At 42.6% G+C, this 17553-nt stretch overlaps 2 protein-coding genes across 11 annotated transcripts in view; both read left to right on the top strand.

Moving 5' to 3' along the window:
- TTK (TTK protein kinase) overlaps nt 1-2520 on the top strand; it is a 43272-nt gene extending 40752 nt beyond the window's left edge. For all 6 annotated transcript variants that reach the window (XM_081250887.1, XM_081250885.1, XM_081250886.1 and 3 more), the window contains exon 22: nt 1043-2520. In XM_081250887.1, coding sequence (XP_081107013.1) covers nt 1043-1129 — 87 coding nt within the window. In that variant the 3' untranslated portion in view covers nt 1130-2520. The remainder of the gene's footprint in view (nt 1-1042) is intronic.
- A 13170-nt stretch (nt 2521-15690) lies between these two features.
- BCKDHB (branched chain keto acid dehydrogenase E1 subunit beta) overlaps nt 15691-17553 on the top strand; it is a 280770-nt gene continuing 278907 nt past the window's right edge. For all 5 annotated transcript variants that reach the window (XM_081250891.1, XM_081250888.1, XM_081250890.1 and 2 more), the window contains exon 1: nt 15691-15910. In XM_081250891.1, the coding sequence (XP_081107017.1) occupies nt 15709-15910 (202 nt within the window). In that variant the 5' untranslated portion in view covers nt 15691-15708. The remainder of the gene's footprint in view (nt 15911-17553) is intronic.

Genomic DNA, 17553 nt, shown 5'->3' with positions numbered 1-17553 from the left:
CATTTTTGGAGGAATTTACTATATATTCACCATTATATTTGCATCCGTATGATATAAGGTAAATTTTTTCTTAAATTTTCTCAAGTTCTGATAGCTAAATCAATGGCTTTAGGAATTGAAATTGGACAAAATTTGTTTTGTAATTTTTCTCTATGTTTCGTATCTCTATGTTTTAAATTTCTACCAGTGTATTGTTTAAAGCCTTTTATAAATAAAATTGAGGTGGGTTACCTTTATCACTAAGGTTATGTGTTCCTTGATGGCAAAGATATCTTTCATCTTCATAAATTAGATGTTGGCTTAGCCTTAAATCCTTTACTAAATATGTAGACTTTAATATAGCTAATTATACTTATTTGTATAGCAGTTGTATTTTTTTTAATGTCTTCCATTCTTTAGTTTAAATATCAGCTGAAAGTATATTTCCTGATGAGTGTATTTTACAGTGTAGAAATTTATCTAAGACTGGCTTTATTTAAGAAAGAGTAAGGTATCTTATAATAACCTATAATGAAAAAGCATATGAGAAACAATATATATAGAGAGAGATAGATACAGATACAGATATAGATATAGATATAATCTGAATCACTTTGCTGTACACCAGACACTAACACAATATTATAAATCAGCTATACTTCAATTCAAAAAAAAAAGTTTTGCTATGTAATATTGTACATCAACTGTACTTCAATAAAAATAAACAATTTAAAAAGAGGTTTGTTGAAACAGAAAAGAAAAAGAAAAAGTAAGGGAGATTAAGAAGGCCTTGAGGATGCATATATATGCTTATAAATAGCTATGTTACATTTTTCTTACAGAAAGATTGATCTGCATCGCATGATAGCTGATTCTTAGGCCAAGCTAGCTGTTTAAAAATTTTTCATTATCTCCAATAGTGTATAAAATAATTTCCTAATTATAAGAACAAGGGAGACATTTGTTACATATTAGAAGATGTGGAGTTAAACCTTTGTTAATCTGATATGGTAATACATTGAATTTTAAAAGTTATAAATCGAATGTGTGTTTTTAATTTCAGACTTTATATGAGCACTATAGTGGTGGTGAAAGTCATGATTCCTGTTCATCATCCAAGACTTTGGAAAAAAAATGGGGAAAAAAATGATTTGCAGCTACTCATAAACTGTCAGGTATCACCTGTAAAATATATTGGACTGTTATACTCTTGATTCTCTGTGGAAATCTACTCCTGAAGACAACTTCACTCCTAAATGTCATTGGCAGAAAAATTCAGTGGATTATCCTCAAAAGAAAACTGTAAAAAACCACTAATGACACTGTATGTATTAAATTGTAGAATTGTTTTCTCTTTTGTGCTTCCCTGTAAATCTAATCTATTTGATATCATTTTCACACTTGGAATAGGGGGTGAAAAGTGGAAATATTTTCTGAAGAACTATGCAAATAGGCTTTGTATAGTATAAAATGACACTAAAAGGTCAAAGTTGTAGAACTGTTTTCTTCAAGCAAATATATTGTTGGTGAGGCAACAGAATTCTTAATAAAAATGGATTAAGGGAAAACATGAGAGTAGACTTTAGTAAATTAACTTTGGGGGAAAAAAATTCCAAAGTGTTCAAATTCTAAAATAGATTTCCAGTTATTTTATGGCACTGATAATACTCCAGCATTTTAGGGCTTCACTTGGCTCTTTTAATTCTCCGTTTAATTCTTCATAATATCTGTTGTTTTGGGTGTTCAGAGTATCATGCTGGATTATAAGATGTAGGCTGTATAGGGCATGACCTCAATTGTACGACTTGCTTGGTAATGAGTAATTACAAACGTGGTCCCAGAATTTCTGAGTCTGAATCGAACAGATTACTTAAGGATATTACCATATAGTATTCTTTTCCCCAAATTCTTCTTTAGCTTTTAAAGCAGTTTTAGAGTCACAGCAAAATTGAGGGGAGGGTGCAGAGATTTCCCATTTAACCCCTGCCCCACACATGCACAGCCTCCCCCGTTACCAACATCCCCACCAGAGTGGTACTTTTGTTACATTTAATGAACCTACATAGACGCACTGTAATAATCACCCGAAGTCTATAGTATACATATACCTAGTTCACTCTTGGTGGTGCATGTTCCAGGGATTTGGACAAATGTATAATAACATGTATCCATCATTATACTAATAGAAGAATATTTTCAGTGCCTGAAAAATTCACCTGTGCTCCACCTATTCATCCCTCCCCTACCCCCAACCCCTGGGAACCACTGATGTTTTTACTGTTTCCATAGTTTTGCCCTTTCTAGAGTGTCATATAGCTGGAATTATACAGTACGTAGCCTTTCAGATTAGCTTCTTTCATTTAGCAATGTGCACTTAGTAACATGCACCTCCATGTCTTTTCATGGCTTGAGAGCTTATTTCTCTTTAGTGCCTAGTAGTATTCCATCATCTGGATGTACCACAGTTTATCCATTCACCTCCTGAAGGACATCTTGGTTGCTTCCAATTTTTGGCAATTATGAATAAAGCTGCTGTAAACATCTGTGTGCAGGGCTTTGTGTGGTGTTCAGCTTCAGAGAAGTTGACTACCAAGGAGCATGACTGATGGATTATATGGGAAGAGTCTGTCTAGTTCTGTAAGAAGCTGCCAAACGGTCTTTCGTAGTGGCTGTACCGTTTTGCATTCTCTCCAGCAGTGAATGAGAGTTCTTGTTGCTCCATATCCTCGCTAGCATTTGGTGTTGTCAGTGTTCCAGATTTTGGTCACTCTAGTAGATTTGTTGTGGTACCTCATTGTTTTTTTTTGTTTGTTTTGGCGGTACGCAGGCCTCTCACTGTTGTGGCCCCTCCCGTTGCAGAGCACAGGCTCCAGACGCGCAGGCTCAGCGGCCATGGCTCACGGGCCCAGCCGCTCCGCGGCATGTGAGATCCTCCTGGACTGGGACACAAACCCGTGTCCCCTGCATTGGCAGGCGGACCCTCAACCACTGTGCCACCAGGGAAGCCCCCTCGTTGTTTTAATTTGCATTTCCCTGATGACAGCTGATGTGTGGAGCATCTTTTCATATACTACGTGCCATCCATCTGATACCTTCTTTAGTGAGATCTTTGCTTCTTTGTCAAAGATCTGTTAACTATATTTATGGGGGGTCTATTTCTGGGCCGTCCATTCTGTTCCATTGATCAATTTAGTTTTTCCTTCACCAATACCACACTGTCTTGATTACTGTCACTCTACAATAAGTCTTGAAGTCAGGTGGTATCAATCCTCCAACTTTGTTCTTCTCCTTCAGTAGTGTGTTGGCTGTTCTGGGGGTTTTTGCCATTTCACGTAGAGTTAAAATCTGTTTGTCAATATCCGTAAGTAACTTGCTGGAATTTTGATTGGGATTATATTGATTCCCAAATGTAGATCAAATTGGGAAGAACTGACGTCTTGACAGTATTGAGTCTTCCTGTCCAAGAACATGGACTATTTCTCCATTTATTTAGTTCTTCCTTGATTTCATTCTTCAGAGTTTTGTAGTTTTCCTCATATAGACCTTGTACATACATTGTTAGATTTGTACATGAGTATTTCATTTTGGGGGCTGCTAATGTAAATGGCATTGTGTTTTTCATTTCAAATTCCACTTCTTCTTTGCTGTTATATAGGAAAATGATTGCCATTTATATATTAACCTTGTATCCTGCAGTGTTGCTATAGTTGCTTATTTGTTCCAGGAGTGGTTTTATGGATTCCTTTGGATTTTCTACATACATGATAATGTCATCTGCAAACAGGACAGTTTTATTTCTTCCTTCCCAATCTGTATACCTTTTATTTCTTCTTATTGCAGTAGGTAGTACTTCCAGTATGATGTTGGAAGGAGTGATGAGGGGACTTCTTTGCCTTGTTTTTGGTCTTAGTGGGAAAACGTCAAGTTTCTATTAAGTATGATGTTTGCTGTATGTTTTTTATAGATATTCTTTATCAAATTAAGAAAGTTCTCTGTTTCTAGCTTGCTGAAAGTTTTTATAGTGAATGGGTGTTGGATTTTGTCAAATGCTTTTTCCGCATCGATCAATAATTGTCATGTGATTTTTCTTTTTTTAGCCTGTTGATGTGATGGATTATTGTGTGTTATTATAACTGACACCATCTTGGACCCTTCTAGGTTCTCCTGTCCTTCTGCTGACCCTGCGCAGGACTGTACCTCTGTCTTGTTTCCAAGCACCTACCCCCCATACCCTAAGTTAACTATAAAATTGTCCCAGTGGCCCCTCAGCGTGCAGAGTGCAGCTGTGAATGCTTCCAGGTCATTATCTGCCCAATCCCAACCCCACCCTATGATTAAATTACCATAAAATAAACTGATCCACTGATTATATGGATCAGTTTGTCCATCTCAAGATGCCTTTCCAGGGCTTCCCTGGTGGCGCAGTGGTTGAGAGTCCGCCTGCCGATGCAGGGGACGCGGGTTCGTGCCCCGGTCCGGAAAGATCCCACATGCCGCGGAGCGGCTGGGCCCGTGAGCCATGGCCGCTGAGCCTGCACGTCCGGAGCCTGTGCTCCACAACGGGAGAGGCAACAGCAGTGAGAGACCCGTGTACCGCAAGCAAAACAAAACAAAAAGATGTCTTTCCAGTTCAGTAGACACTTTTCATTTCTTCCGTCCTCTAGCAATTACATTAATTGATTTTTGAATGTTGAACCAGTCTTGCATATCTGGGATAAATCCCACTTGGTTGTGGTTTATCATTTTTTTATACATTCTCTCTTAAAATTATCCCTTGAAAGTGACACCCTTTACTTCCACTCACAATTCATTGGCTAAAGAATTTACATGGTTAAATGTAATAACCATGTGTTCAAAAGAAAAAAAACAGAGCTAGAAATATATGATGAACAGCACCAAATAAAATTTATCCGAAGATATAGCAATACTCTTTTTTATTTTGCTTCAATCAAGGGTTCCTACCCTGTAGTTCAGGGCCTCCCAGGACTACTGGGTATTGAGTGGCACAAAGAGGATAGAAGTATCCTATTTTTTAACGTCACTTTGGAGGGGTTTTATTTTATGCTACTTTCCCGAAGTAGTTACGAACAACTGGGATGCTCTCCATGATTATTCTCCTTTCTCTTCCTTCTTTTCTTCCTTCCTCTCTCCTCTACTTCTCCACTTTTACCTTTGGAGAAAGTGTATTATACCGAAGAGGAAAATGTATTAGTAATTACACTACTTAGTTGCTTAATAGTTAAAGTAAGAAATAAGCTTTATTGGGTTACAATGTTTGTAGAGCTATAATAATGTAAAAATTATGTATAGAATACGTATAATATATACCTAATTTGTATGCTATGTTATTAGAAATATACTAAATTAGTCCATTTGAGAGAATAAGGTCAGAAAGGCCCCTATAGGTACAGATAGGGTAAGGAGGAGGTGATTGTGGATGGCTGTTCACATTCTGGCTACAACTTCACTAGTGAAGTAAGACAAGAACACAGTTGGCAGTCAAGCAAGTGAAGCGCAGGGTGCAGCCCACACTCTGTTACAAAGTCTCCTTGGCACTCAAGCAAGTGAAGCGCAGGGCCCAGCCCAAACTCTGTTACAAAGTCTCCACTTAGTTTAAGGATAGTATATATTATGTCCTTATAAGATATCTAATATGTAGGAGGTATAATATGCTTTTTTCAAAGCATATGCCAATGAAGAAAAATGATAACTAGTCACGGAGCAATGGTGGGCTAGCTAACTCTAGCCGGGAGAAAAGTCTAGTGGAGTCTGTGGTGATGGTGGGGCTGGGTGGGGGGTATTGAAAGCAGGGAAAGGAGTGAGATGCTTTGGAGAAGGGTTAGGAGCCCTATCTGGGGAGGCTCGAGCATGCTGCCTCTCATCTCTTCCGTGGGACCGATGGTCCCAAATAAACCTGGTACGTTGCCTCCTCCAGTTCATTTCTTTTGATAAATGGAAAGCAGTCATAGATGGAGGCTTTTCCTTGTGCATCTGTCATTTAGTGGGTTGGTTTTTCTTTTTAATTTTTATTTTATAGTGGAGTCTAGTTGATTTACAATGCTGTGTTAGTTTCAGGTGTACAGCACAGTGACTCAGTTATACATATACATGCATCTATTCTTTTTCAGATTCCTTTCCCATATAGGTTATTATAGAGTATTGAGTAGAGTTCCCTGTGCTCTACAGTAGGTCCTTGTGGATTACCTAGTTTATTCATTTAGTGTGTTTTTTAATGTTATTATAAAAGGAAAAAGGTCTTTTTTTTTTTTTTTTTGGCCATACCACACAGTTTGTGGGATTTTAGGTCCCCAACCAGGGATTGAACCCAGGCCCTCAGCACTGAGGGTGCAGAGTCCTAACCACTGGACCACCAGGGAATTCCTTTTCTTTTTTTTTTTTCCCTTGAAAATAGTCTCATCTTAATCTAGTTGAAAAGTAAAGCAGAAAGAAGCATAAGTTACGCCTAATCCCATCACCCTGAGTTGGTTACTGATAACATTTGGCCTATTTGCACAACTGAGATAATGTTAATAACTTTATACTCCTGTTTTTTCACCTGCCTTTCTCATAAGCATTTTCCTAAGTCATTTAAACCTTTCATAAATATAATTTTGATTCCTATAAAATATCCTATCACGTGAATATACAAACATATTTCCTTATTTTTTATTTTGTGTAAAATAATTCAGAATAAACCTCAACAAAGCTGTTTTGTTTTTAAAGAATGGAAGTTAATGTTTGTCCGAAAACATAACTAATAATATAAATCCACAAATAAATAAACATCGTGACACCGTCTTTGTTCAAATATCATTTTGCTAATGAGACCCTCCTTAAACAGCATATTTAAAATCATAATTCCCCTGTTCCCTGTACTCCATAATCGCCTTACTTTCTTTATTACTTATAATAGTATGTATCCATCTAACATTCTCTATAATTGATTTTTTACTGTTCATCTCCCTCCATTGTAATACCAGTCCCAGAATGCAAACCTTTTTATTGGTTTTGTTCACTCCTGTATCCCCAGCGCTGAACACAGTGTCTGACCTGTAGTTGCCACTTGATACATCCTGGTTGGAAACATGAATAAAAGCTCTTCTTGGGGCTTCCCTGGTGGCGCAGTGGTTGAGAGTCCGCCTGCCGATGCAGGGGACGCGGGTTCGTGCCCCGGTCCGGGAGGATCCCACATGCCGCGGAGCGGCTGGGCCCGTGAGCCATGGCCGCTGAGCCTGTGCCTCCGGAGCCTGTGCTCTGCAACGGGAGAGGCCACAGCAGTGAGAGGCCCGCGTACCGCAAAAAAAAAAAAAAGAAAAAAAACCTTTTCTTCCTGGAAAGGGAGAATTATAAGACATTTCTTATGGAGGATATACAATAGGAGCCATTTTAGCAAACCGTGGCCAGCCCAGCCGACTGCTGTAATAACCCCTAGAGTGCTAGACAAGATGAGATGTCCTTGATGGCGATCACCTATTCAGCGTGACCTGGTTTGCGACACTGGTATTCGAGGAGCAAAGGATGTTCACAGGGGCAGACCCTTCTTCCAGGCGTGCCCTTGACTGATAGGACTGCACACAGAATCAGGATCTGCCTTTCCACAGAGGCGTTTCAGGACATGGTCCCAGATGCAGTATTTCTGTGTTCAAATAAATGAAGTAAACTGAAGTCTCTGCCCCTGGGTGCTTATTTCTGTGTTTCTCCTCTTCCTAAGATATGAAGGGAATTTTTGTTTGTTTGTTTGTTTTGTTTTGTTTTTTTGCTGTAGCCCAGATGTCCTGACATTGACTTTCTGGTCCGCGCTGACGCCACAGGAGAGCAAATGCTTGGAAGTTTGACAGGAACAAGGGGCAAGCAGTGAGCCTGTGTGTGCCCACAGCTCTGGGAAGCAGGTGAGGGCGAGGGCCCTCCTTCCCCAACTCTGAGGGGCTCCCTGGCTCCCTCTCGCATGCACACTCCCCAGAGCTGACTGCTTGTCACCCCCAGATGCTCTCCCCACCCCAGGCTGAGGCCCGCTGTGCTCCACGCGCTTGGCTGGCTGGAGAGGGCCCCCTTGTGGTAGGAGAGGGGATGCCGCTCACCCCAGAAGTTTGGAAGCCAGGCTTAGTGAGTCGAAGTTCACAGCCCCCAGGCCTGTGTGGCGTAGCTGTGCGATAGCACTTGTGGTTCTGGTCCTGGGCAGGAATTTCCGGTTCGGGTGTGAGTGCACAAATGACTCAGTTGAAACAATGCTGTAGGGCTCAGCCGGGGACTGGCGTGCTAAGTGGGTCAGGTCAGGTTGAAAGACTGGCAATCACAGGTTACCCAATCTGTCCGGGTCACTGCCCAGACCACTTTCCTTGCATTCTTGCAAATCTTTGCGTTTATTTTGTCCTCACCAGCTGGTCCGTGCTGCTTAATCTTCTATGACTGGGGGCAACAGGGAACAAGGCAGGAAGGGATCAATTCAAGCAGCCACTCCTTATAACAAAGACTGATTTTTTTATCTTCTGATAATCAGGACAGCTCTAGTCCAACATTCTATTCTCCCTTTCTTTTTCCTTGCCATTTCAGTCCACAGATTGAAAGTCTAAACAATTTTGTCTCCCTTTTCCCCTGCTTTTCCCATACCTATCCCAACCACGTGCCGATTTCTTTCCTGATTCCCTCCTATGTTTTCACTCCCATCTTTAAAACCACCTCCTTGCCCTGGTACTCCTGTGTCCTCCAATCCATCACATACAACGGTGGTTCCCAAAGCGTGGTTCCTGGACTAGCAGCATCAGTATGGTTCACCTGAAACCCGGGTTCGCCAAAAGATACAACCAAGCCAAAGGTAGGGAGAAGGAAGGATTTATTACTTGCAGCAAGTAAGGAGAACACCTTTGGATCTTTCCCAAAGCTGTGTGTCCCTGAACAGCGAAACTGGGGAAGTTTTAAACTAATGGTACATTCATATTCATGAAAGTGCTTGAGCAGAGGAGAATTCAGCATAGAATTGGGGCAAAGGTCGACAGAGTCCAAGCTTTAGTTGACTGAAGTCAGGAGGGTCAACACCATCATTCCATCCTCCACCCAGTAAGGGTGGGAGCCTTTCTGCAGAACTCAAAGACGTGTATCAGGTTGTATGCGTATCCCTTGAGGAGGAACTAGGTCTTGTTTTATTGCTGAACTGTTGCTTCTTGACTGCTTTTCCTTTGTTCCTGAATTCCCTCACTTCCCTTAAGATCATTACTTACTAAGACCTGTTCAAGGGCAAGCACTGTGGCCAGGCTTGGATCACAAAATGGCTTAGGCCAAAATGCCTTCTCTTATGTCAGGAAAGCCATGCGTGGTTCTCTTTCTCCAGGGACCCCCCCACCCCCCACCCTATCTTCTTATAGTATCGCTTGGGAACTTGTTAGAAATGCAAATTCTTGGGCTTCATCCCAGACCTCCTGGATCTTTGGGGGTGGGGCTTAACTTTGGGCTTTAACAAACCCTCCAGGTGAGAACCATTGAGCCTCTGATGAACCTCAACCAGACTCACCTGCTGAAAGCCTCCTTGTTGGGCTTCCCTGGTGGCGCATTGGTTGAGAGTCCGCCTGCCGATGCAGGGGACACGGGTTCATGCCCCGGTCCGGGAGGATCCCACATGCCGTGGAGCGGCTGGGCCCGTGAGCCATGGCCGCTGAGCCTGTGCGTCCGGAGCCTGTGCTCCGCAACGGGAGAGGCCACAACAGTGAGAGACCCGCGTACCGCAAAGAAAACAAACAACAACAACAAAAAAACACAGAACCTGGCACATGGAAGGCTCTCAATAGACACTCGTGAATAGTAGAATCAGATTTTTAAAAATTAGAAAGACCCTAAACAGCTTCTGAATGGAGCATAAATCCTCTCAAGAGGCTCCTCCAATGGTGTTCGTCCATCCTGTACTTGATTATCTCTAGTGATATGGAATTCATTACAGTCGGTCCTCCACATCTGTGAGCTCCACATCCATGGATGCAACCAAATGCAGATCAAAAATATTTGGAAAAAAATTCCAGAAAGTTCCAAAAAGCAAAACTTTTGCTATGCAAAAGTTTTTGCATAGCAAAACATTTACAATGTATTGGGTAGTATAAGTAATCCAGAGATGACAAAATGTATGAGAGGATGTGCACAGGTTATATGCAAATAGTGCACTATTTTATGCAAGTAACTTGAGCATCCTCAGGTTTGGGTATCCTTCGAGGGTTCTGAAACCAATCCCCCGTGGACACCAAGAGACAACTGTACTTCCCAAGACAGAGTACTTAATAAGAAGTTCTTTTTATTGAGCTGGAATTTGCTTCTTCTGTTTCTTTTTTTTTTTTTTTGCGGTTTGCGGGCCTCTCCCGTTGCGGAGCACAGGCTCTGGACGCGCAGGCTCAGCGGTCATGCCTCACGGGCCCAGCCGCTCCACGGCACGTGGGATCCTCCTGGACCAGGGCACGAACCCGTGTCCCCTGCATCGGCAGGCGGACTCTCAACCACTGCGCCACCAGGGAAGCCCACTTCATTTATTTTTTATTGCCAAATAATATTCTGCCATCTAGATATATGATACTTTGTTTACCCATATCAGTTGCTGGACACTTGGATTGTTTCCACTGTTTGACTATTATGAACAATGATGCTATGAACATTTGTGTACAGGTTTTTGTGTGTACATATGTTTTCATTTCTCTTAGGAGTGGAATTGCTAGTTCATATAATAAAACTATGTTTAACATTTTGAGGGATGGTTAAGCAATTTTCCATAACAGCTGAACCATTTTACACATTTTACATTCTCTCCATCAATGTAAAAGGGTTCCAATTGCTCCATATCCTAACCAATACTTGCTATAGATGTCTTATTTTAGACTTTCTAGTGGATGTGAAGTGAAACCTCATGGTTTTGTCTGCATTTCCGTAATGAGTAATGACATTGACCATCTTTTGATGTGTTTATTGGCCATTTGTATATCTTCTTTGGAGAAATGTCTATTCAAAACCATTGCCTGGGGCTTCCCTGGTGGCGCAGTGGTTGAGAGTCCGCCTGCCGATGCAGGGGACGCAGGTTCATGCCCCGGTCCGGGAAGATCCCACATGCCGCGGAGCGGCTGGGCCCGTGAGCCATGGCGGCTGAGCCTGTGCGTCCGGAGCCTGTGCTCCGCGACGGGAGAGGCCACAACAGTGAGAGGCCCGCGTACCGCAAAAAAAACAAAAAACACACACACACAAAACCATTGCCTGTTTAAAAAAATAGCCTTTATTTTTAGAGCAGTTTAAGTTCACAGCAATATTGAGTGGAAAGTACAGAGAGTTGCTATAGACCCCTGGCCCTCACACAGATGCCCCCACTATCAACACTTCACACCAGAGTCGTGCTTTTGTTATGACTGATGAACCTACACACGTCATCCTCACCCAAAGTCCATAGTTTGCATTAAGGTTCACTCTTGGTAGGTACAATGGGTTTTGACAAATGTATAATGACATTTACCCCCATTATAGTATCATATAGAATAGTTTCACTGTCCTGAAAATCCTCTGAGTTCTGCCTATTCATCCCTCGGCCCCTCCTAACACCTGGCAACCACAGATCTCTTTATTGCCTCCATAGTTTTGCCTTTTCCAGAATGTCATATGGTTGGAATTATACAGTACGTAGCCTTTTCAGATTGGCTTTTTTCACTTAGTAATATGCATTTAAGCTTCCTCCATATCTTTTCATGACTTGATAGCTCATTTATTTTCAGTGCTAAATAGTATTCCACTGTGTGGATGTACCAGAGTTTATTTATCCAATAAGCTACTGAAGGACACCTTGGTTGCATCCAAATTTTGGCCATTATGAATAAAGCTGCAATGAAAATTTGTGGACAGGTTTTTGTTGGGCATAATTTTCCAATTCCTTTGGGAAAATACCAAAGAGTGTGATTACTGGATTATATAGTAAGAATATGTCTAGTTAAAAAAAAACCCAAAACTGTCCAATTGTCTTCCAAACCATTTTGCATTCCCACTATCAATGAATGAGAATTCTTTGCCTATTTTTTTAGCTGGGTAATTTATCAGTTTATTGTTAAGAGTTTTTAAAAAGTATATTCCGGATATAAGTTCCTTATCATTATGATTGCTGGGCCTCCTCAAGTTCCCTAGACCATATCTGCATCTGGGTTGGCCATATAGAAGAAACATTCTGCTATTCCAAATGCCATGCCATGGAGGGGTGTTTGAGGACCGTGTGATACTCCTCCAGGCCCATCTACAGTTCTTCATGTTCTATGGCTCTACCTCCATGGAAGGTGGGAAAGACTGGCTCTTAAATTAGCAGGCTACTTATAATCTTTTGTTTAGGTCATAAATTTTGTTCCCTAAGTCATTCAGGTTTTTGAGGTTTAATATTCAGAAACCAGTCTTTAAAACTCACACTCTTTTCTCAAATGATTATTTTGGCCATCAGCATTACAATCTATTTTAAAATTCTAAAGCAAGAGTTTGAGTCCTTGGCTACTTGCCTCCCTGATGCCTCTGGTTGAGTTTGAATGGGAGCAGGGGCCAGGATATAAGGATGTATCACTACGAAATATTATGTTGCTATAAATGATGGGTGTCCAAAAGCACGCTGAGTTCAAACAGGTACAGGCTGCAAAGTAGTTCAGCTCAGGGACAGAAATTAAGTCAAGAGTCATTCTGAAGAACGGCCAGCAACTTTGAACTCTGGCTCCACAGGGCTCTGTATGTGTCCAGGGAGGTTAAGGTGTCAGAAATGCAACTGGAAGTAGCTTAAGCAAAGAGAAGAATCTATTTTGAGAATATCATGGCATCTCACAGAACTTCAGGACCAGAACGTGTTTAGGCTTCAAGAACAAACAGAGTTAGGAACTCAAATGCAGTCACATTCTTTTTTTGTTTGTTTGTTTGTTTGTTTGTTTTTGTGGTACGCGGGCCTCTCACTGTTGTGGCCTCTCCGTTGCGGAGCATGGGCTCCGGACGCGCAAGCTCAGCGGCCATGGCTCAAGGGCCCAGCCGCTCCGCGGCATGTGGGATCCTCCCAGACTGGGGCACGAACCCGTGTCCCCTGCATCGGCAGGCGGACTCTCAACCACTGCGCCACCAGGGAAGCCCGCAGTCACATTCTTCACCTTTTTTGGTCCACGAGATTGCTGAAAACTGTTTTTGCATCTCCCAGTGGCATTGAAAGATAGCCTATCTTTCTTTCTCAAGTACTTTTCCAAAATTCCCAGAAAATAACAGTCTGTTTCCCAAATTAGTATCAATGAAATGTGGCCAGAGTGGGTCCCACTTTAATAACATTGACATTTCCATGGTTACTGGGTAGGTAGTGTGGTGGAGGGTAGGAGAAATTCCACCCCCCACCCCCCAAAAAGTGATTTGCTGGCGGACACATCTGTTAGGTGCTCTCTTTGTTGTTCCTGACCGAATACAGCTGGAAATGCAAACTTCTTAGACCAGCATATGAAGACCTGCAAAATCTCCCTCTAATCCTTTTTCCCTGCTTCTGTCAATTCCTGTAGCTTTTCCTATACCCTGAGTCTGATAGTACCAAGTTGTTTTCTCTTCCTGGAAGGCACTATGTTTCTTTTGCCTGTTCACATTTTTTTCTTGGTTTGGAATGCCTTCTCCTCCCTAGTTACCTGCCTGGTAACTTCTACTCATCTTTTGCGTGCAGCTCAGTGTTACTTCTGGAAGCATTCTTGACTTAACAAAAGCAGAGTTTATTGCTCTTTGTATGTTTCATTTTATTTACATTCTCCTAGGGCCCCTATCACATTGGATTATACTTGTCATGTAATCTGTCTCCTTTCTTTGCCACCTGGGACATTCTTAAAGGCAAGACTATATCTTGAACATATTTGTCTCAATGGCAGCTTGTTTCCAGCTGGTATACATAGCAGAGGTTCAATAAATTCTCACCAGTCCTTTTATTATTTTTCTTTTTTTTCCCCAGGCCTAAATCATCTCAGCACCTCAGCTCCCCAGACTATCAGCAAACTGAGAAAATGTAGATTGATTGGTTTTTATCCTTGCTTTTTACCCTCTTTTAAAAAATTTTTATTTATTTAATTAATTTATTTTTGGCCGTGTTGGGTCTTCGTTGCTGTGCACGGGCTTTCTCTAGTTGCGGCGAGCGGGGGATACTCTTTGTTGAGGTGCACAGGCTTCTCATTGCAGTGGCTTCTCTTGTTGCAGAGCACAGGCTCTAGGCGCACAGGCTTCAGTAGCTGTGGCACGTGGGTTCAGTAGTTGTGGCTTGTGGGCTCTAGAGCACAGGCTTAGTAGTTGTGGTGCACGGGCTTGGCTGCTCCACAGCATGAACCAGGGCTTGAACCCGTGTCCCCTGTATTGGCAGGCGGATTCTTAACCACTGCGCCACCAGGGAAGCCCTTTATCCTCTTTTTTAAAAATTAAAATTTGACTATGTAAATGTAATTTAATTTTTTTTACCCCCTTCTTCATTAAAATAAAATTAAAAAACCCTTCACTCACATAAAAATGAAAGACATAATACAGCACGCATGCACACGCATATGTACACATGCACACACACACCATGAAACAGAAGAGGTGAACATAACAAAAGACAAGATTAAAAATCCCCGAAATGTTAAATTTTGGGGCTTACATGGGAGTAGGAATAATGGAGACAGAATTCTGATTCTCCTTTGGGCAGTTTTAAATTCCTGTCGCTTAATCCCAATCAGAAAACAGGCAGCTGGTTCATCTCTTTGTCTCTCCTTTCACCCCATTTCTTCTCTCTTGTCCTTTGCCCCCTTGCAAAACCAAGGGTGGATTGGGAGGCCAGGAATAGCAGAAGGGGGACACTCTTTCCCCCTCTTCCTTCTTCATGTTGTTTTGGGCCTGTCCTTTCCCACTTTCATCTGATGGAAACACTTTCACTCTTGTTTCTATCATATTTTGCTATAATTTGTAAATTCATGGGCAGAGTAGGTATCCTTTTAAACATCTGAATTTTTAAAAGGAAAATTTACAAAGTTGATTATTTTAAACGTAAATTAATGAATTCTCAAATTCTCCAGGTTTCTAAGCTAATCAGGTATTTTCACTGTACCTGGGCAAAAATGCATCCGAATTCGTATTAAGTGGATTTGCAGGATGAAATCTAAATTTACCTCTTTCACTCTCATTTAAATCCAGAAAAATAAAATCAGTAAAAATCTATATAAATTATTAAACACTCAGGGAGGGTTTAACTAAAGAGCGGAGGTTTAGAGCAGCGATTCCCGCAGTGTTCTGAAACTCAAAACCAGTAACCAATGCCAATCGGTAACCCTTTCCATCCCTTACTTACAGGATAATAAAGGTAAAGAACAGGAGAGGATAAAAAAGGGTTACATTTCAAAAGAAAATATAAATCTTAAAATGGAAAAGCCATCGGAACCTCACAACGCAGACGACATTGGAAAAGAACAAACCCAGGTAGAGCGTGGAACTTTGCAGAACCGCGTTCTGCTCCCGGGCCCTGACAGCAGACCCTGGGAGGACTCCGCCTCCAGGAACAATCTCATTGGAGCGCACCTGCCCCTTTTCCGCATGCGCACAACGGGCAAACACTGCTGGCTATTCTCATCGCCTTTCCCACCCCCGAATTCCGAGCTCCGATTGGTTCGCTTCACGGGACCGCCCCTTCGGTCCACCCAGTGTGGAAGCCGCCTCGGCGCTCCGCCCTCCCTGCCGGCAGCGGGCCGCGGCGCAGCCTGCAAACCCCGGCGGCGAATGGGGATGGCGGCGACGGCGGCGACGGCGGGCAGGTTACTGCGGCTCCGCGCGGCCGGGGCCGAGGGACACTGGCGTCGGCTGCGTGGCGCGGGGCTGCTGCGGGGCTTCCTGCAGCCCGCCTCGGCCGACGGGGATGCGGCCCAGAGGCGGCAGGTGGCTCACTTCACTTTCCAGCCTGACCCGGAGCCACTGGAGTACGGTGAGCTAGGGGCTGCCCTGTCCGCTCCCGCGCAACCCAGACTCCCAGGCCCGCGGGAGGTCATAACGGGTGCCGCCCTGCCTGTTCTGGGCGGGGTCCGGCGGGCTGACCTCCTTGCATCCCGGCATAATCCCTGCCCTGCCCTCCGGAGCTTTGTTCTACCTTAGGGTCTGACTGTGATTTCCTCCTTGCTCCATTTTTGTGACTGCTCAACCCTCGAGAGGCAGCCCCTCGGCACCCTCGAGATGGGTGACAAGGCACACCAGGTGTGCAGGGGCCTGGGGGTGGAGGGGTGGTGCCAGGGACAGCCTCCCTTTCTCCGCTCTCTATCCTTGCTTTCCCAAGTGCCCCCCGCCCCCCACAGTTGTCCCAGCTTGCCCATTGCTGGGCCACAAACTACAGGCATCGGTATGTTAAAAAAAAAAAAAAGCGCCCCCCCCCTTTTTGCTTTAGTAGGTAAGAGAAAACGGAGGGACTAAAGTAACTGAATTGATTTCCCCAAGGTCACAGAACAGCTTCTTCCTAGAGATGAGAAACATCCAGCTTCCTATCTGAGCCTAGTACTAAGCTTGTGCTGGGCTAGGCTGCCACTTAGCCAAGGAGGGGTAAGCTATGTAGGTGACGATGTAGGTGACGGGCAGAGGAAGCCTTCAAGTGCTTCCAACGGCAGCAGACACGTGGCACCTCTCACGCTTCACGGTATGACAGTGTTGCATGACATTTACGGTTTCTTCTGCGAGTTTTCTGTAATCTCCAAAAGATCCAGTGTCTGTCATCAGAACATTGGAAACAATGAGAAAACAGCTACCTTTTCCTTGGCTAATACCTTCTCACATGCTGGAGCTGACATTTTGGGAAGTGTGCCAGTATTTGCTTGTGAGTAATAAAAATGAACATTTATTGAGCACTTACCACAGGCAGGCATGGGCTGAGAAGTTTACATTCATCCTCTCATTTGATGCTTAGGACCACCTTAAGAGGTAGGTAATGTTGTTATTCCCATTTTTCAGTTAAGTTAAATGAGGTCTTGAGATGGTTTGTCCTGGATTACACAGATAAGTTAGTGGTAGCATCAGCTTTGCAATCTAATCGTTCAGATTCCCGAGCTTCCATTCTAAACAATGTGCTAAACTGCATGTGGAAACTATTTACTAAGAGGTGTTCCGGTTTTGTGAAATAGTTAGTAGACACCATAAAGGCGAATAGCAACTTTTTCTAATCAACAAGATGGACCTCGAATTCTGTCTTCAAAGAAACTTTAGCCCGATACTTGAGAAATAGAGCATAGGTCTTCTTAACCTCCTTCCATAATTATGAAATTACTAAAACTTGAGGAAAATGATAATAAAATGTTTGTTCTTATTATAACAATAATAAAAGCATATCACAGATATTTTGGATAATAGAAAAAAGCAAAAAAAGAAAGTAATCTCACCACCCACCACTGTAAATATTGCTAATATTTTGGGGTGTATCCTTTAAGTATTCCCTTTCAGTTTAGTGGAATTAACGTATTCCACTAATAAAATGAGTGGAATAAAAGTTTCCCCTAATTGTAGTTTTAATACAGATACAATTTGCAGTATTTAATCAGAAGCATTTTCCCATATCGTTATATAGTTTTTATAACCTTCTTTGGAAGA

The sequence above is a fragment of the Mesoplodon bidens genome (genome assembly GCF_964165515.1).
Source record: "Mesoplodon bidens genome assembly, chromosome: 12".
Lineage (NCBI taxonomy): Eukaryota > Metazoa > Chordata > Mammalia > Artiodactyla > Ziphiidae > Mesoplodon > Mesoplodon bidens.
Note: the sequence above shows the minus strand (reverse complement) of the source record. Positions and strands in the feature narration are given on the sequence as shown.